At 36.3% G+C, this 27,128-nt stretch overlaps 4 protein-coding genes across 7 annotated transcripts; 2 read left to right on the top strand and 2 right to left on the bottom strand.

Moving 5' to 3' along the window:
• The first annotated feature begins 3,951 nt into the window (after positions 1 to 3,951).
• On the top strand, positions 3,952 to 10,949 carry rilpl2 (Rab interacting lysosomal protein-like 2). Of its 2 annotated transcripts, none has more exons than XM_027016890.3 (4): positions 3,952 to 4,433; positions 5,438 to 5,586; positions 5,767 to 5,901; positions 6,876 to 10,949. In XM_027016890.3, the coding sequence occupies exons 1-4, from the start codon at positions 4,137 to 4,139 to the stop codon at positions 6,895 to 6,897; spliced, it is 603 nt and encodes a 200-aa protein (XP_026872691.1). In that variant the 5' UTR covers positions 3,952 to 4,136; the 3' UTR covers positions 6,898 to 10,949. The 2 variants fall into 2 exon arrangements, with proteins under 2 accessions (XP_026872691.1, XP_026872690.1); XM_027016889.3 differs by having other exon boundaries at positions 5,435 to 5,586.
• Positions 10,950 to 11,281: 332 nt separating this feature from the next.
• On the bottom strand, positions 11,282 to 23,331 carry kmt5ab (lysine methyltransferase 5Ab). Of its 3 annotated transcripts, none has more exons than XM_035526559.2 (9): positions 22,838 to 23,331; positions 21,191 to 21,285; positions 20,701 to 20,842; positions 16,603 to 16,786; positions 16,137 to 16,227; positions 15,929 to 15,988; positions 15,660 to 15,850; positions 12,457 to 12,540; positions 11,282 to 12,334 (listed from the first exon to the last, which is right to left on the bottom strand). In XM_035526559.2, the coding sequence occupies exons 1-9, from the start codon at positions 22,875 to 22,877 to the stop codon at positions 12,124 to 12,126; spliced, it is 1,098 nt and encodes a 365-aa protein (XP_035382452.1). In that variant the 5' UTR covers positions 22,878 to 23,331; the 3' UTR covers positions 11,282 to 12,123. The 3 variants fall into 3 exon arrangements, with proteins under 3 accessions (XP_035382452.1, XP_035382453.1, XP_026872698.1); XM_035526560.2 differs by lacking the exon at positions 22,838 to 23,331 and adding an exon at positions 21,645 to 21,846; XM_027016897.3 differs by lacking the exon at positions 12,457 to 12,540 and having other exon boundaries at positions 22,838 to 23,322.
• On the top strand, positions 22,601 to 25,027 carry LOC113581615 (cyclin-dependent kinase 2-associated protein 1-like). Its single transcript, XM_027016899.3, has 4 exons — positions 22,601 to 22,760; positions 23,346 to 23,443; positions 24,119 to 24,245; positions 24,504 to 25,027. The coding sequence occupies exons 1-4, from the start codon at positions 22,694 to 22,696 to the stop codon at positions 24,569 to 24,571; spliced, it is 360 nt and encodes a 119-aa protein (XP_026872700.1). The 5' UTR covers positions 22,601 to 22,693; the 3' UTR covers positions 24,572 to 25,027.
• Positions 25,028 to 25,137: 110 nt separating this feature from the next.
• mtrfr (mitochondrial translation release factor in rescue) lies at positions 25,138 to 26,601 on the bottom strand. The gene is made up of 2 exons (XM_027016895.3): positions 25,733 to 26,601; positions 25,138 to 25,532 (listed from the first exon to the last, which is right to left on the bottom strand). Exons 1-2 carry the CDS (start codon positions 26,009 to 26,011, stop codon positions 25,305 to 25,307), a joined length of 507 nt encoding a protein of 168 aa, XP_026872696.1. The 5' UTR covers positions 26,012 to 26,601; the 3' UTR covers positions 25,138 to 25,304.
• Between the last annotated feature and the right edge of the window lie 527 nt (positions 26,602 to 27,128).

Raw genomic sequence — 27,128 nt, 5'->3', positions numbered from 1 at the left:
TAGTCAGTTGACCTCATTCTTTGGGTGCATAATGTTGCTGAACCCAGACCTTACCAACTGCAGCAACCCCAGATCATAGCACTGCCCCCACAGGCTTGTACGGTAAGCACTAGGCATAATGGACGCATCACTTCAGCCGCCTCTTTTCTTACCCTGGTGCGCCCATCACTCTGGAACAGAGTAAATCTGGACTCATCAGACCACATGACCTTCTTCCATTTCTCCAGAGTCCAATCTTTATGCTCCCTAGCAAACTGAAGTCGTTTTTACATTTACATTTACGGCATTTAGCAGATGCTCTTATCCAGAGCGACTTATAAAAGTGCTTTGTCAATTACTCATAGAATATATCCAAGTACAGTACAGAAGGTTAGAATTAAACATACCAATGAACTAGAATACTGTAGAATACAGGGATGAATGCTGATACCTAGAAGTGCAAAATACATAAGTTCTATCTTAAACAATGATAAGTGCTATAAACAATAAGTGCTAGAGTTTGTTAAACAACATAAACAATGCCCTACAATAAGTACTAAATTAGTCAGTCAATTTGGGAGCAGTGTCAGTTGTCCTTTAAATATTTTGCAGATAGATGGGTCTTAGGTCTGCGTTTGAAGACTGCAAGGGACTTTGCTGTCCGGACAGCAAACGGGAGCTCATTCCACCATTTTGGAGCCAGGACAGAAAATAGTCTTGATGCTTGTCGTCCATGAGACCTGAAGCAAGGTATTTCAAGCCGAGCGTACTTGAGGGTCAAAGTAAAGATTGGGCTTTGACCATTGACCTCATGTATGAAGGGTCTGGTCCATTTCTGGCTTTGTAGGCAAGCATCAAGGTTTTTGCTGGTTAGCCAAGTGTTAATTTTAAGGCTACACAGCTGTTTAGTCCCAATCCCTTGAGTTCCCTTTGCATTGTGCTGTGGAAATGCTCTTACTTTCACTATTAAACATATACCTGAGTACTGTTTTTTTTCTACGATTTGATTTCACCGCACATTTAAGTGATCGGCGATCACGATCATTCAAGATTTTTTTCTGACCACATTCCTTCCTCGAAGATAATGTTTCCCCACTGTCCTTCCACTTTTTAATAATGCCTTGGACAGTTCTTAACCCGATTTTAGTAGTTTCAGCAATCTCCTTAGATGTTTTCTCTGCTTGATGCATGCCAACAATTTGACCCTTCTGAAACAGATTAACATTTTTTACACGACCACAGGATGTCTTGCAACATGGTTGTTTAACAAATGAGATGTTACTCACACATCAGTTAGGGTTAAATAACTTGTTGCCAGCTGAAACATAATCACCCATGCAGTAAATATCCAATGGGAGGCTCTTACTTATTTGCTTATTTAAATCCAGGTGGTGACCTTTTTTTGGGCCAGGCAGTGGATTAATTGACAATATAATTCTGCCAATAATTCTGAAGGGCACTGTATGTTAAGATCAAGCTCATAAGAATATAATTGTTTTTATTGTTCCTTTAAAGTGAAGAACTAGAGGAACAGCTGTACCCATACTAGCATCACAGAGTTTCTCTAGTGGTCCAGTGGTAAGTAATTATGAAGTATGAAGTGAGACATGCCCAAATGTATCCAAATATTATAGCTATAATAATTTTAAAAAATTAAATGACAGTACAATAGCTTTACTTTACAAAGGCTCTTTGCTCCTCCTTTCTCATTTTTAAACACACTTTTGCTTGTTTCTGAACAGATAACAAGTCACATAGTGAATGCTACCACTTAATATAACTCAGTAATATTAAGAACCATTATCAGTTTTTTAGACTGAGCTGCTGTTTCTCTCTGTCTCTCTAGGTTTAGTTTTTTTTTAATTTTCTATGAACAACAACCAGACAGCTTGAAGCATGCAACACAATAGGGATGTGGAGGAGCAAAACATCCTCATGAGATGACTCATATATGCATGAAAATAGTTAGGTTTGACACAAAAACCTTCTGTTTGCTTGCATAGTGATGGAATAACAATAGTCAATTCTAGGTCCACTGTTAAAAAGTTGTTTATTACTTGGTTGCTTAGACTACATTCAATAAATATAGCACAAAATGTCTTGAAGTACAGAGACTGAAAAACATAAATGCAAGGTTTGCAGCAAAAGGAAATAGTGATAAAGCTATTAGCTCTGCAGTGGATTGCACCATCATCATCATCATCATCATCATCATCAAAAAATAAATATATAAATAAATTATATTATACTGGAACATAAATGCCCATTAGTAGTGTAGTAATAGCCAATTAGTGATGTAGTAGTAGCCCATTAGTAGTGTAGGAATAGCCCATTAGTAGCCCCTTTAAGTTTATAATAAATCTCCTGTAGATCCACAAATATCTTCAAAGTTCAAAGTTCAAAGAGGTTTTATGGTCATTTCAGCTATATACAAGTACACAACAAAAACGAGACAGTGTTCCTCCAGGACCATGGTGCAACACAAAACAACAGTGCAACAGACAACATGCTACACAAGTGCAAACAGTCCAATATAGTGCAAAAATGTCATTAAATAAACATTAAATAAACAATAATAAACACAGAACAGGACAAATACAAAATGAGTAGACAGTGCAATTATTTAGTGCAGTACACAGTACTGGGCATATGTAAAGCGAGTTGTGCATAGGAATCAGTGACATGCTACCCTGAACATAGCAGTCACCGGTATCAGCCAGAACAGTTCAGAGTACAGTGCTGGTATAGTACAGTACTCTAGCAGCATGTAGGATAATGTGCAAGACTGCAACAGGAGTGCATAGTTTATTTGTGTGCGGTTTGACTTCAGCACTAGTTCGATGCAAAACAATGTGTGAGTGTGTGTATAGATATGTATGTATGTGTGTGTGTGTGTGTGTGTGTGTGTGTGTGTGTGTGCGTGTGTGTGTGTGTGTGTGTGTGACTGTGTATAAGCATGTATAAAAATGCCGATTTTGGAATCTGAATTGGAATTGGAGTTAGCCAGAGTTCAGGAGTCTAATCTTGGGTTCAGTCCCTAACAAGCATACAAATGTATGATTATAAATGTTCTCTTCAGTAGCTTCAGTGTTAAGTCATTAATTATATGTGAGTCTTATTACTGTATCTTTGTTATACCCTTACAGAAGCATAAGAAAATATGAAGCAAGATTTTGTTTGTGTTTTTCTTTGTCTTTCTATTGCTTTAATCTGTGGTTTGGCACTGATAAATATGCCTACCCTACTCATGAATCAGGCTTATATTTTCCTGCAATGTCCTCTGAATACCAGCCACTGATGGGAAAACTGACCATTAAATGTTTTGTGATTTGAATAAATTGAATAAATTGAGCTGTTTTTTTTCTCTCGCTCTCTCTCTCTGACATATTTGTGTGATAAGCAAATATTTGCTCCTACTGAATATATGAGAGATATGCAACATTCAACTGAAATTAAATTGTTTCAAGTAAAATAAATCTTGTGTTAACAAGAAAAATGTGTGTTAGAATTGTTAATAATTATTGGAATTCTAATGAACCAAACAATATATCATTTATATTTTAATTTATTTAATCTTTAAGCTTTATAACCTATGCATTATGGACACTGGGTATTAAAAATGAAAGTACTGCACATTGCAAACTCTTTTTGTGTCCACTTTTTTACCTCTCTTTCTTCTTTCACAACCCAGAAATATTTATTAATTCAGCAGTCCTACCACAAATTATTTTTAAAAACTATGTAATTTCTTTCATATAGAGTCAGTTCATTCTGAGAACCAAGGGTTTCTCAATGGTGAACGTTTTTTTCTTTCTAGGCTCAGTATAGCATACTGACCATTTACGAACTCCAAATCTGACAACGTTCTCGGCGATTCGCCAACAGCAATGGGTTTAGCTGTCGCTAGGGTAACTTAAAGGCGATTGGATGCAGTTTGTTCGATTTCCATTGGTTGGTTAAGGCATCATTCAACATTCACTAGGCCCAAGTAACAAGTAATTTAGGACGAGGAAAGAAGGTTCTAAACCAAGAATCAATGACGGATTTTGTTAGTGTTCCCGGATCATTAAATATTGCAGCCTGGTCTAACCAAGATTGCTAAAAAGTAGTTTAAATTGGTCGTATTGTACCCCAACATTTGTTTTGCTAGAAGGAAAATGGGAGATCTACAAGATGGTTTGTCCGTTCTTGCTTTCGAGAAGGACCCGCTGGAACTCACTGTTGAAGATGTGTATGACATTTCATACGTGATTGGCAAGGACTTATTAAAAATCAACAGAGGCGGTCAGGAAGTGTCGGATTTACAATTCAAGATTGTTCGTGTGTTGGAAATGTTTGAAATAATGGTGAACAGGTATAACCTGTCGCTGGAGGAACTCAGAATGGAGCGAGATAACTTGAAAAGAGAACTCGATAGAGTTGTTGCGGAAGGTTCAAGTGAAAATGTTCACAATGTGAGTCTTATGAACACTGCTAATCACCGTAACAAAGAGAAATCGCCTGAGATCATCTTAAAAATACTTTCAAATATTGCCTTTGCACTATCCTATTAAGTTTATTGGAAGAAAGGTTGGTAAGGATCTGTGTGCCCAGTAGTAGTTTGCGTTCGAATTTATGAGAGGTTGAGTCGTTACAAAATGTTACAAAGCCAGTGTTTTATGACCTGAAATTATGTATAGTGTTGGGGCTTTCAACCTGTTGGGCGCGGGATAATGAGATTATTATATTAAAACACTTAACACGCATGAAAATATTTAAACGGCAGTGAAACTGTTCTGACGGTAATCTTAAGCAATTCATTACATTCCCGCTAGATGGTGGTAGAATGTTTTCTGGAGCAATAACATTTTATTATCTATTCCCTCACTAGGCAGGCTACCCATGTTTCATTCAGTCTTGGGCATGTGGCTAGCTAAACGTAAAAAGTAAAGATAAATTGTTGGGTTTTTTTAAGTAAAATGAAAGTACATTTTTGTAAGTAAAATGAAATCCATCGATTTCCACGTGTGTATAACGAACAATATTAGTTATTTCTTTAAGCTTGTCGGTTGAAGTGGGAATGAACTGAAGGGAGCTGGTTGAAAAAGGCTTTTTTTAAAAAAAAAAAACTGGTATAGTTGGTGTAATTATAACATACCAGAAGCAGTCCTGATTTTCATGTTGCATAAACATTTAGCTCAATCGCCTTCTTATATGGCAAGAATATTAGAATATTATAATGCTGTAGGCAACAAAAGTTATAGTAACCTAGAATACAGAATAAATAAATGAAAATTATTTTTTTCACCTGTGTGCCTTCCATACAATATATCATCCCCATAACAGTAGACATAGTAGCATGAATGTAGTAACATAAGACATGACAGTAGTTTCCTATTTTTCTTAGTACTGTAGAAGTGATACAATGAAGTTACTTTGTTGAGCAAAGAATAAAGTTTTTTGGTTTATTGTGTAGCAGACAGTCGGCACTGACAAGCTGGTAGTAGATCTGAAGGACCCCAATCGACCACGATTCACTATGCAGGAGTTAAAAGAGGTTCTACAGGAGAGGAATCAACTCAAAGCACAGCTATTTGTAGCACACGAGGAGCTACAGCTCTTCAAAAGGTATAGCACTGTGTCACAGCTACTCATTTCAAATGAGTAATTTAAACCATTCAATGCCAATCATTTACCTATTTCAGTAAAGAGTAGTTCCAGTTTTATTATTTTATTTATTTTTAATGAAGGGACTTTTCAATCTATAATTTGGGTGCTTTTTCATGTTGATTACCTTTGTTATTGCAGTGGTGTTCTGCCTCAGCTGGAACCAAATATGGTAGAAGTAGACCTAGAGGCTCCTCCCCTCTCTGAACCCTCTTTTTCTGTTACTACAAAAGAAAATGAAGAAAACAAAGAGGAGAAGACCACTATTCAGAAACTGTAAGCTCTTTTGTCAAGTTGAAAACATGCTTCCATTTTATATATTAATTTACAAAGGTTAAACATTTAATGATTGTGTTTTGTTATACACATACTATCAAAGTATACAATACAATTGCATTTACGTTCATGCAAAACTGTAGATGCAATGCAAGCAGGTTCAAAGCATAACCAACTGAAATATAACCAAGACTAAATTAATCAGAATCATCAAGAATTTGAATTTAAATAAGGAATACGTGTTTATCTGTCAGCCATGAACAATTGCCAAGTGTCTGAAGGGCTTCCATTCTGTAAAATATAATTTAAGCATCTACTTAAATGATGTTAATGCAGCCAGTGTCCTTTATTTATATATATATATATATATATATATATATAAATATAAATGATAAACAAGCGGGTATGACTGGGGGGTTAAACAGATATTTTGGTTACCAACCATGCTGCTTAAAGAAATAGCCATGGATTTTACATTTACTATAATATGCTATACATATTACAGCTGTAATTATTTACAAGGTTTGCATAGAATCATCACATTTTAATATTCATAGTAACTCCTCTTATTTGTGAGTAGTACTAGTCAAAAGTGAAGCAGTATAAGATATATAATGTAGTATTAATTTTCATTGATATATATGTTGTGTTATGTAGAGGGCGGTATATGGTGCAAATTATGGGGGTTTTTTTTGTTTTTGTTTTTTTTTTGTTTGTTTGTTTTTTTGGGTACATTATAAAATAGCTTCCATTAAGTTGTCCATGGGGTAGAATTTAATGGGTTATCAAAGTTCCTGTGGACATTGTGCCTTTCAAGATGCTTTAGTAGACTTTAGTAAAAAGTTAACACTTTGCCCTCTTCTCTTCAAATCACGTGAAGGAAACATATCTGCACTGCTGAATTTACAAATGAAAATGACAGTATTTGTTGCTACTACCATAGCATGATATCCATCTCTTTCTTCCCATTGCAGGTTCTCATTTAGAAGAAAATGATCATCTTTTTATGGTTGGCATCTAAGATGTGAAATCAAAGAATCCTGTGAATTAATTTTAAACCTTTTATTGGTTGACAAACATTTTAGGCTTCAGGGGATCAGAAATATAATTTTAAAGCTCATCAAAACTATAGACTCTCTTCTATTGAAATGGCATTTTTAAATAGTGGTTAATGTTTTAAATTATTAAAACAATTACCTAATGATGATTACCTGATGATGAAAGAATCAGACATAACAGATATGTTTTATAAAATCATTTTATTATCTGACCATATATGAATTTATTATAGCAATTTAAGCAATTTAATTTCATATCCCTACTTATTTTATTATAGGAATTCCTAAAATATAAATTGCAAAATTATTCAAAACACTCAAGAACTAATACTTGTTGACATATATATTTTTGTCAGCATGCTGCACCAGTAAATTTTCCTTATTATTTAGGTCTAGGTTTTAAAACTGCAGTATTTAAAACTGAGTAATTTTACTTATGTTGTGTTTTTGTCAGTGAGGTTGGAATATCAGATATATAACTGAGCCCTTGCAACAACAAAAAAAATATCCATATACTGTTCTTCTGCATTCTATAAGTAAAAACAATAATATAAAGCATTATTGCAAGTTTTATTTTTAAATGCCCACATTAATGTAAAATGTCTGATTACAGAAATAAGGGAAATGGATATGTTTTTTGGTTGCAAAGGCTCAATTACCAACAGATATTTGAATGAAGTATAGTTAAAAACAGCAAATCTACCCTTATCAGATTGTTTTATCTTTATTTTGGAACAGTGTAGTTGAAGGTTATTGGAAAAAAATAAGTCAAAAATTGTTCTGTATTAGCATACTTATGATTATCCTTCACATGATTATAAGATTGAATCTGAAGAATAAAAGACTGGGATTTTCTGATAATAATCAGAAATAGTAAGTCATTACATTTTCTTCCTGAAACAGGATACTTTATTTTATTCTTTTTTTTTCTATCTAAAAGATACAACTATGTACTGACATTTAGAAATGAGCAAATATTCACAATAAAACAATGGAAAACTGAATATTTGTCTGAATAAACAAAAAAGAGTATGTTGACATTAGTGTAATGTACCAGTTAAACAGTGCTGCAGAAGTTGTATGTTATGAATTTATTAAATTTGTTTGCCATGTGAGGTATGCATGATAGGCAACACAATACCAGAGCAGGGTGATGAGAGTAAATGAATTGTCCTTAGTTTATCTAGTTGTGATGTTACTCATTGCACCAGAGTGCATTGTTTAATTCTGCATGAGTGCTGTGTTGCATATTCATTGAGAATCTATTGCATGTGCAATACTGTCTAAAATATTGTCTTTTAAGTCTTGACTCTACCCTAATTGACATTTGACGATGCAGCAACCTTGCCGATAATCCAGTCTGTTCAGTTTTAAGCACTAGGAAATTTAGTCCCAAAATACAGTGTGTAATACTTGGTTCTGCATACATCATCCAAGCATCCAGTAACAAAATTTACAGTGCCTTCCGCAGTTTAATTTACACACATGGAGTCTTTAAACACTATGTATAGCTTGACACCATTTGTACTGATCCTTTCCCTTTTCTCTTAGAGGGAAGTGGTTTTAGTTCACTTTGTCTTTCTTCATCTGCAACAGAAACAGCCAACAAACAGTGGTCCCGCCTCTCTTTTCTGTTGTGGTCTGAAGCTAGACCATCTGGCTCATCTCCATTATTAAGTGCATCATACAATGGAGTTTTTAGAGGTGCAATCTCATGTTGTACTGGAAATCCAAGGCTGAAAATGGAGTTTTAAAAAATAGACAGGCCTGTTTCTTGTCCTTGGAACTGGGGTGTCCCAGTGTTGCTCTCTGCTGTTGCTCACTGACTAGCCTGAATCTGACATTGTTAGTGTTGGTGGGCCTGTTTTCAAAGGGCTGTTGCCTCAAACACTTTCTCAGTCTGCCCACTGTATTCAAGGGTGCAGAAGCTCTCAGGTTTTCTGGAACTATGGAATTCCTGAGGACATAGTCTTCAACAAAGGTCCACAATTCACATCAAGGTTCTGGAGGGCATGCTCCATCTTATCGACTTATGACTGGGTGTAGCTCTCCATATGCGATCTGTGTCTTCATCATCATAAAACTGCACCCTGATTCACTGGCTCCTTTAAGATTATTAAGTAAATAATTCATTATTTTTAAGATACAGTTGCCTTTTTCCTTTTGTATCTCGCCTTGCTTTCATATTTTCCTTTCCAGGCTAGCGGTTCCTGGTCCACTAACTGAGATGTTCCCCCAAGAGTGTCTTCCTTATCTATGTCAGTGGCTGTCCTGCCTGTACTATCTGCCTCCCCTGGACTCTTGTGGTATTTGGTGGACTGGGAGGGGTATGGTCCTGAGGAGTGGTGCTACATCCCAGCTCAGAATATTTTGCACCCTAGTTTCATTACAGAGATTCAGGAATGCTGCCCTGAGGGGCACTTGAGGGCTCACCCCAATATGGATTGGGACAGCTGGAAACACTCCTGGAACACATTTGAGAAGACCATTGAGTAATTAGAGCAAGGACCTAGCTGTCTCTGGGCCTAATAGAGGCACCTGTTTTGTCATGATTAAGTGAGAGAAAGTTTCTCAACAGCCAGTGTCTGATGTCCTTTATGCGTTCCTCAATAATACTAAGATGATGATATATGTTCTTTGATTTGGCTGAGACATATAGTTGAGTATCATCAGCATAGCAGTGGAAACTAGCACAGTGTATATGTATAATGTCATACAGATCCTTGTGGCACACCATAGCTAACCTTGTTGTATGCTGAGAATTCTCCATTTATGTTAACAACCTGGTAGTGACTGACTAGATAAGATTTAAACCAGGAAAGGGCTATTCCTCCAATCCCAACAACATTTTTGAGTCTATCTAGTAAAATGTGATCTAGTGTCAAATGCCGCACTCAGATCAAGCAATATAAGCAAAGAGACATAACTCTGTTCAGATTCCAAAAATAGGTCATTAACTACTAATCAATGTTGCCTCTGTACTATGATGAGGCCTAAACTCTGACTGAAAGGCTTCATGTATCTGGTTCTGATTCAGGTATGAGCTTAGTTTCTGAGCTACAGCTTTTCTAGGATCTTGGAACTAAATGGAAGGTTTGAGATCGGCCTGTACTTTGACAGCTAACATGGATCAAGGTTAGATTTTTTGATAAGTGGTCTGATTACTAATTTGAATGGTATATAAGTAATATATTTTGGCCTCATTTGCATATGATGTTAGTGATTTATAATAGAACACCATGCCACAAAAGTAGGTTTTCTTAGTTTAGCCAGATAAGTTAAGTTCAAAGTCAAGACAGTCCTATAGGAGAAAAGTTCAGGAACATTCCTATTTGGCAATCCTCAATTTTGATCTTAATTTATCTAGCTGAGAAATCTTGCTTTGTAGAATTTCTCGCTGAACCTGTCTCATGGTAAATGTCCATGGAAATTTTCAGTGGACTACTAGACTCATGACAAGGGTCAGTCAGACCGAGCAGACCAGGGATGGTTGTAACAGTAGGGCAGACCAGGGATGGTTGTAATAGCATCACAGTCACCAGTAAGGGATGACCTTACTTATGTCATCAGTTTCATGTATAAGGACAAGTGAAATTGCATAGCTGTGTGAAGTATGCAGATTTGACAGCCAAAACATTAATTTTCCTGTAAGAAAGTACATTTTTGGACCAAATCTATATGTTGATTATTAATGATACTGTTGGAATTATGTAACTTGTATCATATTAGACTTTTAGGTAAAACATGAAGCATGTCATCTTTGCCAGTTTCAAACCTCTATGCTCAACAACAGGACATACTGAGTGCTTACATTACTAGGGCAGCAGATTTGTATTTTTGGACTGACTCCACATTAGGCAGACCTACAGATAGAACACCCTGGCACAAATAATAGAACCTGGGGTGTAGAATAGCATGTTAGGCTTAATTAGGAATTGGTTTTAGTATATGTATCAGTTTGTTTGGTTTTTTTAAATGTAGCCTGTTATGTAACTATATACAGGAAGAGATGCCAATGAATAAGATTTTCATTGTTTGTGGACACTTATTTCATCATATGACTATCACTTTCTACTAGGAGCCATGCAAGTCAAATTCATGCATGTATGCATTAAGTTTTGCATTCATATTGCACATCACCATTGTTTAAGGTAGCTGTCCTGTGTGATATGCGCATCTGTTCACTGGTACAGAACACAGTTGACTGCATGCTATCATGCTTTGCATATAATTAACAGTTTTGTAATAAATAATTGAATATATTTTTTACTTTGAGTCTAACTTTATTGCACATCATACAATTCATAATAATAAACTCCCTCATTTAGCCTAAATTGTAGTTTGTTCACCAAGTATAAATTACTATATAAAGTATAAAACATTATTGTACTATATACTATAAAAAGTAGAAAACAAACATTCAAATGGTCAAATAACTTCCCAGCAAGCACAATGATAGCTATACTCACAGACAATTCATAGTTTTTAAGTTCTTGGAATAGCCAACGCAAGTTTGCTCAACATATTGGTAATATATTAAATAACCTGGCGGAAAAGTGATGTTAAGAAAGACTAAATGACTCTTTATTGGTCTGGGCAGACTTCCACACATTCTCAAATTACATCTGAAAATTATGTTCATTAATTCACCAAATATCACAAAATCATATCCATTTAAAATGCAGTTCTAAACAATTTGTACACAAATCAAATTATGAAGCATATATGAATTTGTAAAAACACAAATGCAGAAAAATGGTTCTCACACACACACACACACACACACACACACACACACACACTTTACACTGGCCTAGTACCACCATCTCAATTTCACTTGATCTATGCTCCATAGATTAAGTCTTGTTTCTAAATAGCAAATATTCTAAATACAACCATATCAGCATACACTTTAAAGCTTTAGCCATTGTTGCAAGATAATTTTGGGCTTGAATGCTCTTCATGAATGCTTTCATCACATACACATAGCTCAGAATTTTTTTTTGATTTAACAGAAACAAGAATTGTTAGGATAATACCAAAAATACGTGAAGCAAAACAGTGAGAAAATGGAAGGCAGACAAACAAATTTTACAGTTTTACATGACTAAAGCTCATCTTTCAGATACACAAAGAAAGCCACAACCTTACACGACCAGGGGTGTCAGTCCTTGAGCCAAGGATGAGCAGCAATAGCTTCTTTACTACGGTCTCCATAGTCATAAAGAAGCTCTTCTTCTACTTTAATGTCTCTGGATGCCACCAAGATAAGATGAGGTATACCATTTATGTCATGCACTTTAGTCTGGCAGTTCCCATTTTTTCTGTGATTGATTAGTCGTCCCAAACGGCCAGTTTCTGTAGTAGCATCCACACTGGAAGGGAGGGACAGAAATATTTAGATTTTTTAAAAATTAGATTACTTTCTTATTAGATTGATTGATTAGACCTTTAAAAATTAATTGCGGAAATTATGAACAACCATTACAATCCATACGGGGGGGGAGGTACAAAGAAAGCTTGACCACCAAAAGAGAAGAGATTGGAAGATAGGACAGGTAATCGATCAGCCACAGAAGACCTGAGAACACAGGTGGGTGTACAGGGGTGAAGGAGGGCAGAGAGATAAGGAGAGTTGTTAAGAGGCTTCAATGTGAGGAGAATTTTTTAATTACTACAATATTTAACTGGAAGTAATCGAGATTACATAAAATAGGTGTGAGAAAGTCAGGTAGCAGAATTCTGAAACATTTGAAGTTTGTGAAGGGAGTTGCAATAGTCAAAGCAGCTGAAAATGAGATTCTGCAGACAGATAGGGACAATTAATCTCTACAAAGATATACAAGTGGAAGAAATGTTTTAACTCCACTCTTACATTTAGTGCCCACATCACCTCTATACATCTTTTTTTCCATATGCACAACATTGCCAAAAGTAGGTCATCCCCCTATCAGTCTGCTGCAGAAATTCTTATTTCACACCTTCATCTCTAGGTGCTTTGACTATTGCTCTTCTATTCTGCATTATCTCCTCCTCTGTTCACAGACTTCATATGGTTCAGAACTCTGCTGCCTGCCTATTCACCCATGCTCACTCTCACCATCACATTACACCCATTCTCTGGCTTCCTTTAAAATATCGTATTCAATTTGAAATCCTCCTACTCACTTACAAAGCCATAAATAAACTTCGCTCCTTCATACCAGTCTGATCTCCTTCCTTACAAACCTACTCGCACTCTCAGATCTTTCTCAGCCAGGTTGCTTACTGTTCCTTCCTCCAACCTTCACAGCTATGGTGATCATGCCTTTTCTAGATATGCTTCTCAACTCTGGTCCAACAGTGTGCACATTTCTATATTCAAAACTAAACCACACACACACACAGGCTGGTACCAATGTCCTGTAAGTGCTATTTGTAAACAGACAAACGACAAGTCTAGTATACATCAATGCCTTTTTATTGACTATTGTAAGCTTCTTTGGGTCCTTGAAAAGCACTATATAAATACAACATAATATTAACTTAAATTTATGTGAGCTTCAAATGAGTTTTTTTTAATGTCATAAATTATTTCATAGAACCCTCAATTCAAAATAGTTCTAACTCATAAAATGTACAAGATCTCATGTGAGGAGTTCTTAAGGATGCAAGAACTAGAGCTGCAAAAAAAGCCTAATTTGATTATCAGTCAAGAGGCTTGAAAATGGGAGGCTGTAATAAGTCAATCCTTCAGCATGGTTTTTTTGTTCTGTTTGTTTTTAAGCAAAATAATGGAAAGCACTGAGGTACAACAACTTGATCATCCGTTTACAGACATTAGTTCTATAGTTCAGTGAGAAATAACATTGTTAATGAACTTCCAGCAAGGAATTAGAGCAAAGCGGTGAGAAAATGAAGGGCACTCCATTTTACCTTACTGAATAGGTATTCATGAACAGGAAAAGCCATTGTTCAAGTGGATGTTTACATTTGAGAACTGTGCAAGCCTGGTTCATACCTACTGTGAATGCAGACACAGATTGCAGACAAAATGGTCAGGCACAAAGGCCAATTTCAAAAGCCCCAAGGGAGTGCTATTCATTCAAAAACTGAAACACGGCCAGTTTGGTGATACAGACTCTCCCTGACTTTTCATTGGCCAGGGAAAAAAAAAATTAAAAGTCTCTCAGGAAGTAAGAAAAGGTCATTAGACCAAAAATAGGAAATGTGTGAACATTCGGCAGTACCAATGGTACACGTGTCTCATGAGCATACCAAATTCCCCCTGCTGCCTTCATGTTTAAAGGGAGTGCCTGCCACCACCAGTCAGCCCATCTCAAGAAAGGGTCCTCTTCATTGATCAACAGTCACCTTCTAACCAACTCCATGACAAAATGTGTGATCAGTGTGTCTGGGATCTGTTTATTTTGTTCCTTGTTTACTATGCAGGAAAGGGCAGCTTTGCCCTACAATGCCACACCATCTCTGGGGTCAAATACATGGTCTCCACAGACAGTGGCACAAGAAGCATAAACATCGAGCTCTGTGGACAATCCAGAGCCATGGTGCCCATGCCATTGCGTTTCTGTGTCCACTGTACAGTGCATGCACCAATACATAACTTGCACAATATAGTTTGCTGACTATGGTCAGAAACTAAACCAATTCCAAATGACTGAGAACACTCCCCTTTTTAGAAATAATTATTCGTTGAGATCGGCTTCAGCTTTGGTTGTGCTTACGTTTCCCTCCACTCATCAGCTGCTTGATTTTGTGTCTCCATTATTGTGTTTAGCAATTGACTTAGCAGAGAGAGGTGAGTGTGCTATTTTCCCAATCTTGTAGGAAGTGTAATGTGTTTGTCTAGCTGAGGGGTTCAATGGAAGCAAAGTAATAATTTGCCTGTGCCTTAAGTGCAAATATAAATCTAATGGTATGTTTCAAGTCCATGTCAATTCATCATGTGAAATTTCACCCCTTTTAATTTTTAATGCTGAGTATGGAAAAATGCAAAAGGGAGTGTGGGATAGCAGGTGGAGTGACTGACTTGTGGCACAATATGAAAAACTGGCCTGGCATCAACTTTATGCAAATTACATGAAGTAGCCAGGCTAAATCAGGCAAAAGCAATATTCTTCCATGGATGCACGACTATAGTGCCTACATAGTTCCATCTGCACAGCATGCACGAAACGCCAACAGTAGTTGTGTGTTTGGTCTCCTCACTCTTTGCAAGAATACAGACACAAAAGTAAGAAAGTCTCTGACGTCGTCAGTGTTCCTGGGATGCAAAAATACAGTACTGAATTGAAGTTTATAGCAGGGTACATATCTTTTATTGTTGGTTGGCAGTATATGTAGCTAGCCAACAAACTAAACTATACTGAGCTTAAACAAGTTTGAGAGTAGGTTACTTAAGAAGTTAATTCATATTGACTGGAAATTTGCCTACATTATACATCATTGAATTGAGATTGTGGGTTGTAATGTGAAATGCACCTTGTGTGCATTTTAAAGTAGCTCATAAGTCACCTGTGGAGGTTAATGGCTAGTATTATTAAAATCAGTTAAACTAAACTGCTTCTACTCTAGCACTGCATCTTTACCATTTTCCCTGGTTAAAGTGATAGAATTATAATATATAGTAATAGGGGAATGTTGCCAATACTTGTATACAAAATGTGTTCATGGATATATCCATCTGAAAACAAGACTCACCAGTAGGAGTTGTTGAGGTAACGGAAATAGTACATGTAGCAGCCTTTGGTAGGGTCTTGAGCATACTGTGCCTCTCTCTTCTTTGCATCATCAATTTTAAGTAAATCCCCATGGTACTCAACAACAAACTGGCCTTTATGGAATTCTCTGTCTGCAAAAACACCTCTTCCTTTTCCTTCAATATATTTAACCTGTTTAAAAGGACAAATAAATAATCATTTTAAGTCCATGAAAATGATATGGCAAAGACATTCCTAGCAATGGCCTACCTTGAGTCCATCTTCCACATTATTTGTGATTAGGTCATCGATGCGTTGTTGTTCTTCATACTGTTGACAAAAAAATGCCCATGTTCAACTCAAATCAAAACCTCTGCAAAATTCTAATACAAGAACCTAATCCTGATGATTTTAAGTGAAAGAGTGGTCCATAATATTAAGGTTTTTGAAAGATATTACAGCATGAGAGTGAACTCACCTCAAGTTCAGCCTTACTTTTTCTTGAACTCCTTCTAATGGGATAATAATCTGTAACCTTTCGGTTATGTTGTTGAATTTTGCTTTCTGATCTGGGATTAAGGAAAATGGATGCAAAAGGAAAGTCAGCTCTAGATTTAATATGGTTAGATGATGGACTCAGCCACTTCCACAATCTACACAGCCTCATCTACCAACATCTTCATGTGCAGATTTCACTTTCCCACAAAAGAAAACCTCACCTTTAAAGGGGACTGAAGAGTTATAGCATGCAACTACCCAATAAGACTATAAGGCTCCATAGTCTCCATTAATAAAAAGGCAACATGCATCATATCTTAATTACATTGTGCCTTTGTGTTAATTGCTTTTACAATAGCAAAAGATTTCTTTCAAACCTGGACACCACTGCCCGAGTAAGTGATGAACGCATTTTACACTTAAAAATCTATTAAAGTCATACATACTTCTTCTGTGTTGGTCTGGGCACTTTGGCTTTTGTATGGTTTCTGTGTTCAGATTTATTTGAAAAGGCTGCGTGTGGAGTTCCATCGTCTTCCGGCACTGAAACGGTCTTCTCTTTAGGTCCAAAAGGTGAGGTGTGCGGATCACTGTTGTCTTTAGTCAAATGTAACTCTACTGTTAGACTCGCTGTTTAGACAGAGAATAAACCATCAAAACAAAGCAACAACAACAAAAAAATATTCCAACTACAACTGTAGTTATCAAAATTGACACTGAAGTTTGTTGATCTGATCCTAGTTATTGATACTTGTACTATAGCCACTAGGCTACTATTTAAATAGGATTTTCTCTAAAATTAGAGAGCAATATTTTCTGAAATTATGTGCACAGACAGTACAAGACAGCTCTACCAAATTATGATTGTGTTCAGACAATACAGGAATTTATAACTGCAGTTACCTCAAATCAGTTATTAATGCCTGAAATATAAACAAAGCAACCCAAGTGAAATTTCTCAGAAAGATCTTCAGATAGTAAGTAAGGTGGCATTAAACAAGAAACCAATCAATTCTACTCTACCACACCAAGCTTATGTACAAAAAATTTCTAACTGCAGCCAACCAAACTCACTGTTGCCTGTATGTATGTCATGAAGGCATTTAAAATGGAATTTCTCCAAATGTAGACAGTAATATACTGTTATTAAAGTATGGTAACCTACCACACCATGCTTATTGTGCTCAGTAACTATGGAAAATTTCCCATACAGCCAAATTAAATTAACACATTTAATAAATCAATAATGGTAAAATGTGAGCTGGAATATAGGTCATATATTCAGTCAAGTATGGTGACAGTCCTACACTGGGAACTTTCATAACCAGTCACCCAGAACCATTAATCAACACCTAATATAGCCACAAAGCCCATATTTAAAGTGGAATTCATGCAAAATTTGGCGATCCCTTATGCCATTAGGTGTGGAGACACTACACTAGCTGTTCCACTACTATTAACCATTAGAAATTTCATAAATAAAAGGTCAATTTTGAAACCTATAATATAGCTATAACAAAATTGTGTTCACATACATTTTATAATGTAGACATTTTGAGAACTGTTATTCACTTTTAGACATTAACATCATACTTAATTCTTCAAAATTACTGTACACAGGCAGCACAACCTCAAGCCACCAGAACACAGTAGAAGTAGGCTGATTACGATAACATGAAAATAATTTGTACAATCACAAAATATGAACATGTTCACATTTCTGAAATTCATACAGTACTCCACCTCCACTGGTAGATTAATTCATACTTTTCACCCTGGGTATTTTAGCACAGCTTCCTATTCATTCCTTCATTCAAAACAAATTTGAATTAAACACCCACCAAAAGCACTGCACAGCAGGACAAACTAAACTCTATGCAGTTGGATTTTATATTATATTATATATTATTTTATTTTTTTACTTTGTGTTTCTCTAAAACCTATTAATTTAAATAATTTGTTTTAGATCAAAGATCAAATAACTAATCTCTAACCAAGGAGAAATTTTTGGAAAGAGGGACACACAAAACACATGGTTAAGAAATCCATACTCTCGATTTATGAACAGAATCCATGGATTTGTAAACCATTCCCTTGCTTTAAATAGGGATGTCTGGATCTGATCTCATAGATTGGTATCAGGGCCCAATCGAGGCATTTTTAAACTAATCAGTATCGGCTTTGAGCACGAGCCTAAGCCTGATCCTTTGTTTTATTCCAGCAATCACACGGCTGTCGTAAACGGAGAACAGAACATGGCTAAAATGTGGAAATATTTTAGATTTAATTAGGAAACCGGTTCAACAGCCACGTGTAATGTCTGCAATGTAAGCATTTTGTGAGGCAGTAGTAACAGAGCTATGTTCAATACTACCAAATTGATAGGCCAATAAACACTCAGAGGAATACAGTGAGTTTACTGGAAAAGGCAGCACTGAAGCAACACACACTAGAGCAAACTTAAAAAGAAGAGAGAACATCTCTCAAAGAAGAGACAGCAACATGGCCAAAAATGATTACAGAGAAGGTAACTGAATTCATCCCATTGGAAGACCAGCCTATCGCTGTGGTAAAAAAAATAAAAATAAAAAATTACAGGTTTTCGTCATCTTTTGGAGTCAAGATACGTCCTATCCCCTCGACACTACATTTCAGATATGGCCCTAGTGGAGCTTTACAAGGTTCGCGAAAACCTACTCTCGTAGTCACCTTGGTTATACCTAATTTTATCAGATATTTATCAGTTCTGATGTATCCCCAATGTCATTACTTAGTCTCACTGCAACCAAGTTTCTCTGCACCCCCTGCACAAGCGTGTACACTGAGACTTTTTAAGCGCACTCTCAAATGTCATTGATGAGAAGTGGAACCAGCTATCTGCTAATACAGCAGACATGTTGCTTTTCCTAAAAGAAAAAAAAAACCAGTGAGAGTAAAAGTACTGAATGAGAGGAAAACTGTAGCAGCTGTAATAAAAGCACTTTAAGAACCAGCTTTACTTTATAACAAGAGTACCATTTTAATATTTTGACATTCAGGTTTTACTGTGATGCTGCTACTCCAATAATTAGAAACGTATGCCTGCCCCCCCCCCGAAATGTTCAGGTTAAGATGTTACACCTCTTAAGTGGTAGTGACAGCTGTAGTTCATTTTTAGTGCACCATTTTTACTATAATTTATTTGTTGTGACTGAATGTTAAGCTAATTATTGCACTTTAATGTGATGTATAGATAATATTCATTTTGAGTATTCTAGTTTTACTACTGCAATAGAGCACCAAGTGAATTTATAAAGACATTTTGTTTACTTTATGTAAAAGAAAATAATTAATTAAATTTAAAAAAAAAAACATTAACACAACAGCTTTGATGCAGGCAATGTTTTTTGTAATGCACTGCAGTTGTGAAGCATATACATTGCAGTATCTAGGAAAAAACAAGTATTTGATCGAGACTCAATATTACTCAGATCGGGGGCAAAACATTTTTTGTAGCATCCATGGCCCAGAGTTAGCAAACTGTGATCACCGATTTACAAGTGGTACTCAATTTAGCAATCTTTTAACAATCAGTAATGATTGATATGAAAACTATGCACTCAGTTTCTGGAAATTCTCAAGAGAAAAGAAGACAATTTGTGTGAGAATACCGTGTCAACCTTCTGTGATGAAAAGGTAAAATTTTATCAAATAAAAATAGCACAGACTAAAAGAAAATCAAACATGCAATATACTGTGTTTTCACATAGGCTGTTAACAACTGTTTTAGCATTTCATATTCACAGGGCTTATCTGAGAACCATGCCATTCAAACATTAGCACATTGTTAGCAAGGAAGGAATGTACTTAGAAAGGAAAAGATGGGCCCATCACAGCTAACTAAACACTCACATTGTTGTTGGCAACAGATCACTGACACATTTTATTGTACAGTATGGGAACAGGGGTTGTTTGTCACTTTTTAGCCTGGCTCTCAAACCAAACCAAATAACAGATAATGGCATATATATCTAAATCCCAAGACGTCCTGCACAAAATGTGTGAAGCATTTGAATCCCAAGAAATCGCCCATAACGTTAGCGTTAAATGAGTTGAATGCAGACCTAGGAGTTTGCATGTCAACACATCAATGGGCAGTTATGTGGTCTGAGACTACCGTTTATAAATCCGTGGGCACTGATCGCAAAATTGATATTACAGATTACAAATCCGTTGTACAGATTATAAATCTAGTTAGAGTGCGTATTTTTAATCGGTGGGTACGGATTGCCCTCTTGTCCATATGTTACTTGTTAGTGACCCCTGGCGGGCTCCGTAAATACCACTCAATGGAGGATAGCGAAATCAAGGAACAGATAGTGGTGGATGGAGAGCCAGCCTGCAATAATCAGTTAATGGCACAACCGAGCATTTCAACTAAAAACCGTTGCAATATGAATTCCATTTAAGAGACCTTAACATATCTGAACAAATGAAAAAGGAGTAAGATGTACTCAGCCAGGTTTGACCAATAAAATAACCCTGAAATTGTGCGAAAACGTTACCTTCTCCGTGCTTTCTTGTATTAGTGGCGGTGCATGTCGATGAATTCTCCTCATGAATAGGGAAAAGGGGGTTGTTACGATGTGGAGAACGAGGATTACTTGGAGTCATAAAAGTATGCAGTGTTTGCTGCTCTTGGCATGTCTGTAAAAAAAATGTTCAGTGATTTCCGTAAAGCTTAACCAAACATGTTAGCTAACACTACACATGTCAACTAAGGGGAAATAGACACAATGGATCTCCACCAGCATGTTGTAGCGTTTAAAAGTGTTTACACTGATAACATATCGTTAGAGATACTGCTAAGATAACTAGGTTAGTTACCTAGAAGCTAGATAAGTTATACCGTAAACCATTAAAAAGTAGCCAAAACAATAAAAAATACTGACACTTCTGGTTGCAAATGGGCTCTTCGATATTCCTAGCGCTCGGGCCACCCTGCTTAGTTAGCTAGAGTTAAAAATGCAGAGCCAAATGCTGTCCCAGTCTTACCTTTTTCATCTCATTGTTTTCTTTAGTTTCTTTCTCAGCCTTATTTTTGCATGGGTTTTCAAGTCTTCGTTCAATAATCAGCGTTTTCTTCTTGCCTTAAAACAAAATGAAAGCAAAAACTAGATATCAAGATTATCCTGTAAAGCTTCAACCCGCATACAGAGCATAGTGCTGCAACTATATAAGATAGCTAGGTTAACCTAGCTCATAGCTCTTATGTTGCTAGCTACATACTTAGGTAGGTTAGATAATTGTAGCTAACTAGCCAACATAGAAAAGTGAATTTAACGTTAGCCTGCAACATTTTTGTCCTCAAATTATTTAAACTTCTCATAGCCTACCACGGAACGAGTTTAACTAGCTAGCTATCTTACACAGCTACAGATAAAACCTCGAGGTAACCAGTTATGTTTACCAAATTCTACAGACTAATTTCAAGAACATTTGTGCTTACCTTTGGCCATTTCAGTTAGTCAGACTATAGTCTGAATTAGGGGATTACTGTATACTTTCCTTAAATTTCTTAAATTACTCAATTCGTCTGATTCGCAATTCGCAACGGATCCAACGAGATAATCAATTTAATTTAAACTTTGCTTTTAAATGTTGCTACTGAAACTTCAAAAGGGTGTTAATTTCTTGGTTTTTAAAAATCTACTACATTTTTCATTGGTCGGCTCCAAGAGGAGGCAGTTCCTGATTGGCCCATATCATTCAGACCTCTTCGTGTCTGCAATGTATTAAAAAAAAAAACAGCCCTCCCATCTGCCTGGAAACACTATTGTGAGTGAGTTGTAGATCATTTATTGTTTGTTTACTTTTAATTCAAATTAATATTAGGTCATGTTATGTTCATTAGTTTATAGAGGTATACCTAGTAATTAGTCTACTAAAATTACTCAGATTACTTGACTGACTGTTAACTCAAATTACCCCAATATTTGTATTTGCACACAATATATATATATATATATATATATATATATATATATATATAGAGAGAGAGAGAGAGAGAGAGAGAGAGAGAGAGAGAGAGAGAGAGAGAGAGAGAAAGTTTATTACTAATTAGAAGTACTTGTGTAAACGTATTCTTTACAAGTCTTATTATTTTCTAGTTAAAGCCTAACATTCATTGTTGTGTTACATATAGAAGGGAACATATCAGTAGTTTTTCAGATATTGTTACAAAGATTACTTTTTAAAAGTTTGACTAAGTGGTGTGTTTTACACACACACACACAATAAAAATAATGATTGGGAAAAGAGACTCCTTGTTAGTCTGTCGATTGTTTTTACACTGGTGATTTAATGTTAAATTAGGCCCCGATTGCACAAAATGTGACTTTACAGGTCATATATTTGCTAATGTTATATTATTGCATTGTGTGTCAATATAAAGTGACGGCCATATTTGCCGGTGCTGCTGTGCTGTAAACAAAAAGTGTCGGAGGGAGACAGAGACGCTTCAGTGATTTCAGGACGTTTTTAATTCTTAAATTTATAATGTCTCTGGGCATGTCTTATAAACCTAACGTCCTTCAACACGTTCCGGGAACTTCCGTGAATCAAGGTATGGTAAATTTTATCATTATTTTTGAGTATATCTTCTATTTATTTCGACGCAAGATTCGATGTTGTAATGAATACCTGGGGAAAGCCCGTGTCTGTAGTTTTTGTCCAGTTGCATATATAGGGTCAGATCCTGCGAGCCGATTCATATCCGCCATTATTAGCCTACCAGTCATAAATTCCTTTCCATTCTCTCATGTAAAGTTTATGAACGAAACTTCGCTAACAGCACGAAACCGCAGTTTCTCGGTATATTTCGCACTGTCCATTGTAGTAGTAAAATGCGCTCGAAATGTGTCACTTAGATATATCATTCTGCCCGTTCCGCTTCCTCCATGATTGTCTTCCCAAAAGGCTAATGATTGATCTGGATGAGGAACGTTCTTTGACCCTATGATGACACCCAGCGCTTACACTCGTGTATTGCATGTTCCATTGAATTTTAAGGGAATTCATACTTACACAAAACAGAATGGAAAATGTAGCCTAACTGTCAAGGTTGCAGGATAGAATAATGCTGATTAAAACATTTTTCAAATGTTGTAAAAATATATTTAATTCTGCTTGCTTGTGTCTTACCAAATAGCTACAACTGTACACTCCCAGTCTCCAAGCTTAGCAACACTGCAATCTTATAGGCCTATTGTGAATGACTTTGGGCCACCATCTTTGGGGTTTTCACAGGTAAGCTTATACCTTATCTTATTTTAAATTAATTGTGGTTTGGATTTACAGCACCAAAAAAATTCAAAACCTGCCAGTGATTCAGACAAAAGCACTAAGATTCCAACTTATTTTAGCAAATTAGGCTTATAATGACTGTTGAAAACAGAAATACACTCACCTGCCATTTTATAGAATCTCACTTGCCATGAAATTAGGTACACCCCTCTTATAGGTGCGTTTATAAATTCACATGTTGTCTATCTATTGCCATGCACAGTTCATCAGCCACCATTTATAGTCTTTATTACTGGTCACTTTACTGAGCAGAAGACCACTGCATAACAGCCATTTTCAGCACTGATAGTATTATTATTGTTTATGATTGGGGATGGGTGTGTTGGTAAAAGTTTATTACGCATGACAGTGTTGTTGGGGTTTTTACACTTGTCACTGTCGGGTCTGCTACCCAAAAATATACAGCCAACAACAGCCCCTTTGATGAAGGACTAGAGGATGGCTATCACAAATTGTTCATGGCAACAGATGAGCTATAGATTCACAAGGTAGGTGTTTCTAATAAAGTGATTATTCAATGTAGATAAATGATCACTTTGCATGATAAAACAGTTTAGGCTACAGAATAGGAACTTTATGTGAATTTTTATCATAAAAATAAATAATTGTTTATTGCAGACCACTAGTGAAACACAAGTGCCTCAAAGCAAATATGCTGAGCTGTTAGCCATTATTGAAGAGCTGGGTAAAGAAATCAGGCCAACCTATGCTGGGAGCAAAACTGCCATGGAAAGGCTAAAACGAGGTAAGAATATGAAGTATTATAGCTACAGCTACAAAATCAGAAACAATAGATTTAGTCATTTGTAATCATTTGTAAGATGAGGGCACATCAAGTACAGTAGTAATTAAACAGCCATGTAAATGGATTTCTTTGTGTCTATAATGTATATATTTAATCCAGTTTTCTTCTTCAACCTTTTTTTTTACTCTGTAATACTCCCCACTAAGTCATAAAGAAAAAAGGAGATTCCAAAACTTGCTGTGTTTTTCCACTTTCAAGGCATCATCCATGCCCGGGGTCTAGTGCGTGAGTGTTTGGCAGAAACTGAAAGAAATGCAAGGTCCTAAAGACCAGTACACGAGATACGAACCATGGTTTTGTTTCCCAGAAGCTACTTTGATGGAAAAGAAGGCACCAACAGTGAACAATCTATCTTTCTGATGTTGTCTTCACCAGAACAACCAACAGCCCCAAAAATGTGTAACAATGTTTTCAAGTCTGTGAAAATGTATGGGATATGGATTGACAGAAACATGTCAGAGTTGTACTTGACAGGAACTTCCTGAATTTATTTATGTTCCCAATTGGGAATAGTGTAATTTCTCTATTGCTTAAATGGTTTAAAATATGTTAGAGCTTTGCATGTTACATTTAACTGCCCCTTTTCTGTTTACTGCATGGCTGAATTGAGGGCATGTCAAATAAGTAGGGACTTTACAATGTGAGAATTTTGGTACAATGCGGTTGTTTGCATCTTTGTATTTATTACCTAGTGTAATAAATAAAACATATTTTCATGTAAATTTGTTGCTTTAATTATTTCAGAAACCCAAACTGTTTATATTAAATTGTTAGTTTTATTACACTTTTACCTGAATTTTTAACCTTGGATGAAAAATCCAGACAGGATGAGTGATTATACAAGTTTAATACATTAATTTTAATCCTCTATGCAAAATATAGGTATGATCAAGACTGTTATTAAAGATACGTTAAAGGCAAAAGAGTTTGCGTGTCGGCATACCAGTTCATAAGTTATTCAAGGGTTTGTGCCATCTTCACAGCCGGTTTATGCAAACCTCATCTGTTGTCCTCTCCTTGCTTAGACGCTGAAAGCGTCTCTTTGAACAGCCTTTTTTTCTGAAGATTTTCGTTCACTTTCCTCCGTTTTTCTTGTTTTCTTATCCTGGATTCTTCCTTGATTTTTAGTAGCTCGCTATCTTCTCCTTTGTAAATCACGTCCAATTTTTCACGCATGATCTCTCTCGCGCGCTTCCTGTTTAACTCCACTGATCTGGTTTGGTGACACTGGAAAAGAAAGTGAGTAATTTTACTGTGCTGTCAAAGACATTTTCTACTTCTGAGTATACGTTCACGTTTGCCCAGGAAGCTCGTGTACTGAGGTAAAAAAAAAAAAAAGATAACAGCGAGATAAACGCACTAAATATATTGTTGTTCATACAAGAAATGGCCTATTTTTCAACTGTTAATGAGTTAAAACAGTGTACCTTTACGACAACACCTGTGGGGATGTGCTTTAACACTACACAATTACTGGTTTTGTTAGTAGCTTGTCCACCTGGTCCAAAGCCACGGACAAACTGTTCTTCCAAGTCATTCTCATGTAATACTGGCAGATCAATCCGGTATTTTTTCCCTGCTCTCTGAATGAGAGGCCACCCGACTACTGGACTCAGCCAAAGTGGAGAGTGTCCTCGAGTTAACGCGACCCTGGTCAGTCTTCTCGTATAGAAGACGAGTTGGTGGACGAATTGCAAAGCTGGCATTTTGCGTGGTCAGTCGCCAAACCCCTTGAAAATCTGGACGGCTTTTTCGTGTGAAATCTTATCCTAACAGCGCCAAGCGTTGTTTGAAAAGCATTAAAGAACAATATATAATACTACTGGAAGCCGAGGTTTTTGTTGTAGCAGCGAGCAATCCATAACTAAGATATGAAGTGGGAAAAACTAATATACATCAAATTTCTTGAGACTAATGAGATACTACCTGCTACAAAGATCATTCCGTACAACGTAAATAGGCTGAGCAAAGTAATGGAGGAACTGTCGCCTTACAAATCTTCTTCGTCGTCCGTGGTGCAATAGCGATCACTGCATACCGCCACCTGCTGAAACCTGAAACAGAAGGCAAGACCCACTCCACAGAATTTCCACGCTTTCCCCCTGGAGGTCGAGTGCTCCATCCATAAGTTTAAAACTTTCAGGTTTCTTCATTCTGAAGTGCAGTATCAATATCAATATCTGACCACCACCAAAGTACTCTTCTTCATAACACATGGATATGATATGGACGCAAGGTAAAGTAGTGAAACTCATGGCTGGATGGATAGACAGTCAGGAGAGACCTGTTTCATGGTCTACCCACAACAATGGACGCAGGCCAACCGCAAGACAACATTAAGTCTGTATATAAAAACTAATGTTTATTCTTGATCTAAAATACCCTGGTGTCACATTCCTCAGCATTACAGTTTCCCCCACAATTATAATTAAAATCATATATTATCAGTAACCCTCCATTTGTGCTTTCATCTGTACCTTGGCTCATTGCCAATGTCTACTTCACTGGGGTGAAGTAACAAATATGTTTTTTCTCTGTTTTTAATATAACTCACATTAATTAAACAGAAACTTAGCAGACTAATTTATTAAAACATTAATTCATAGGATAGGTTTTGTGATGGTCAATATTGTATAGCCGTTCTAATTTTGACTGCTGTACTATAAAGCACCAATACCTATATGTTTGGTATTGACAGATTAAACTTAATCTTACTTTATTGAATTATTCTCTCAAGTGTGATTCTCCTTATTTATACTCTGCTTATTAAAATCATTTCTATGTATCCAACTACATTTCTGAAGCACATATAACACCTTTTTG

This window comes from Electrophorus electricus, chromosome 1 (assembly GCF_041902795.1).
Source record: "Electrophorus electricus isolate QZ-2024a chromosome 1, ASM4190279v1, whole genome shotgun sequence".
NCBI lineage: Eukaryota > Metazoa > Chordata > Actinopteri > Gymnotiformes > Gymnotidae > Electrophorus > Electrophorus electricus.
The sequence above is the reverse complement of the archived record's forward strand: the minus strand, read 5'-3'. Positions and strand labels throughout refer to the sequence as shown.

What these genes read in the sequence shown, in the direction of transcription:
- kmt5ab (XM_035526559.2), bottom strand. Translation starts at nt 22,877, where the DNA reads ATGCAACTGGACAAAAACTACAGACACGGGCTTTCCCCAG. An exon ending in AAAACAATGAGATGAAAAAG is followed by an intron (nt 20,843 to 21,190) that starts GTAAGACTGGGA and finishes TTTTTTTTACAG; the next exon opens with ACATGCCAAGAGCAGCAAAC. An exon ending in CCCAGACCAACACAGAAGAA is followed by an intron (nt 16,228 to 16,602) that starts GTATGTATGACT and finishes CCTTAATCCCAG; the next exon opens with ATCAGAAAGCAAAATTCAAC.
- LOC113581615 (XM_027016899.3), top strand. Translation starts at nt 22,694, where the DNA reads ATGTCTCTGGGCATGTCTTATAAACCTAACGTCCTTCAACACGTTCCG. An exon ending in GGGAACTTCCGTGAATCAAG is followed by an intron (nt 22,761 to 23,345) that starts GTATGGTAAATT and finishes CTTACCAAATAG; the next exon opens with CTACAACTGTACACTCCCAG. An exon ending in CATGGAAAGGCTAAAACGAG is followed by an intron (nt 24,246 to 24,503) that starts GTAAGAATATGA and finishes TCCACTTTCAAG; the next exon opens with GCATCATCCATGCCCGGGGT.
- mtrfr (XM_027016895.3), bottom strand. Translation starts at nt 26,011, where the DNA reads ATGCCAGCTTTGCAATTCGTCCACCAACTCGTCTTCTATACGAGAAGA. An exon ending in CCACAGGTGTTGTCGTAAAG is followed by an intron (nt 25,533 to 25,732) that starts GTACACTGTTTT and finishes TTTCTTTTCCAG; the next exon opens with TGTCACCAAACCAGATCAGT.
- rilpl2 (XM_027016889.3), top strand. Translation starts at nt 4,137, where the DNA reads ATGGGAGATCTACAAGATGGTTTGTCCGTTCTTGCTTTCGAGAAGGAC. An exon ending in GAGCTACAGCTCTTCAAAAG is followed by an intron (nt 5,587 to 5,766) that starts GTATAGCACTGT and finishes TTGTTATTGCAG; the next exon opens with TGGTGTTCTGCCTCAGCTGG. An exon ending in AAGACCACTATTCAGAAACT is followed by an intron (nt 5,902 to 6,875) that starts GTAAGCTCTTTT and finishes TTCCCATTGCAG; the next exon opens with GTTCTCATTTAGAAGAAAAT.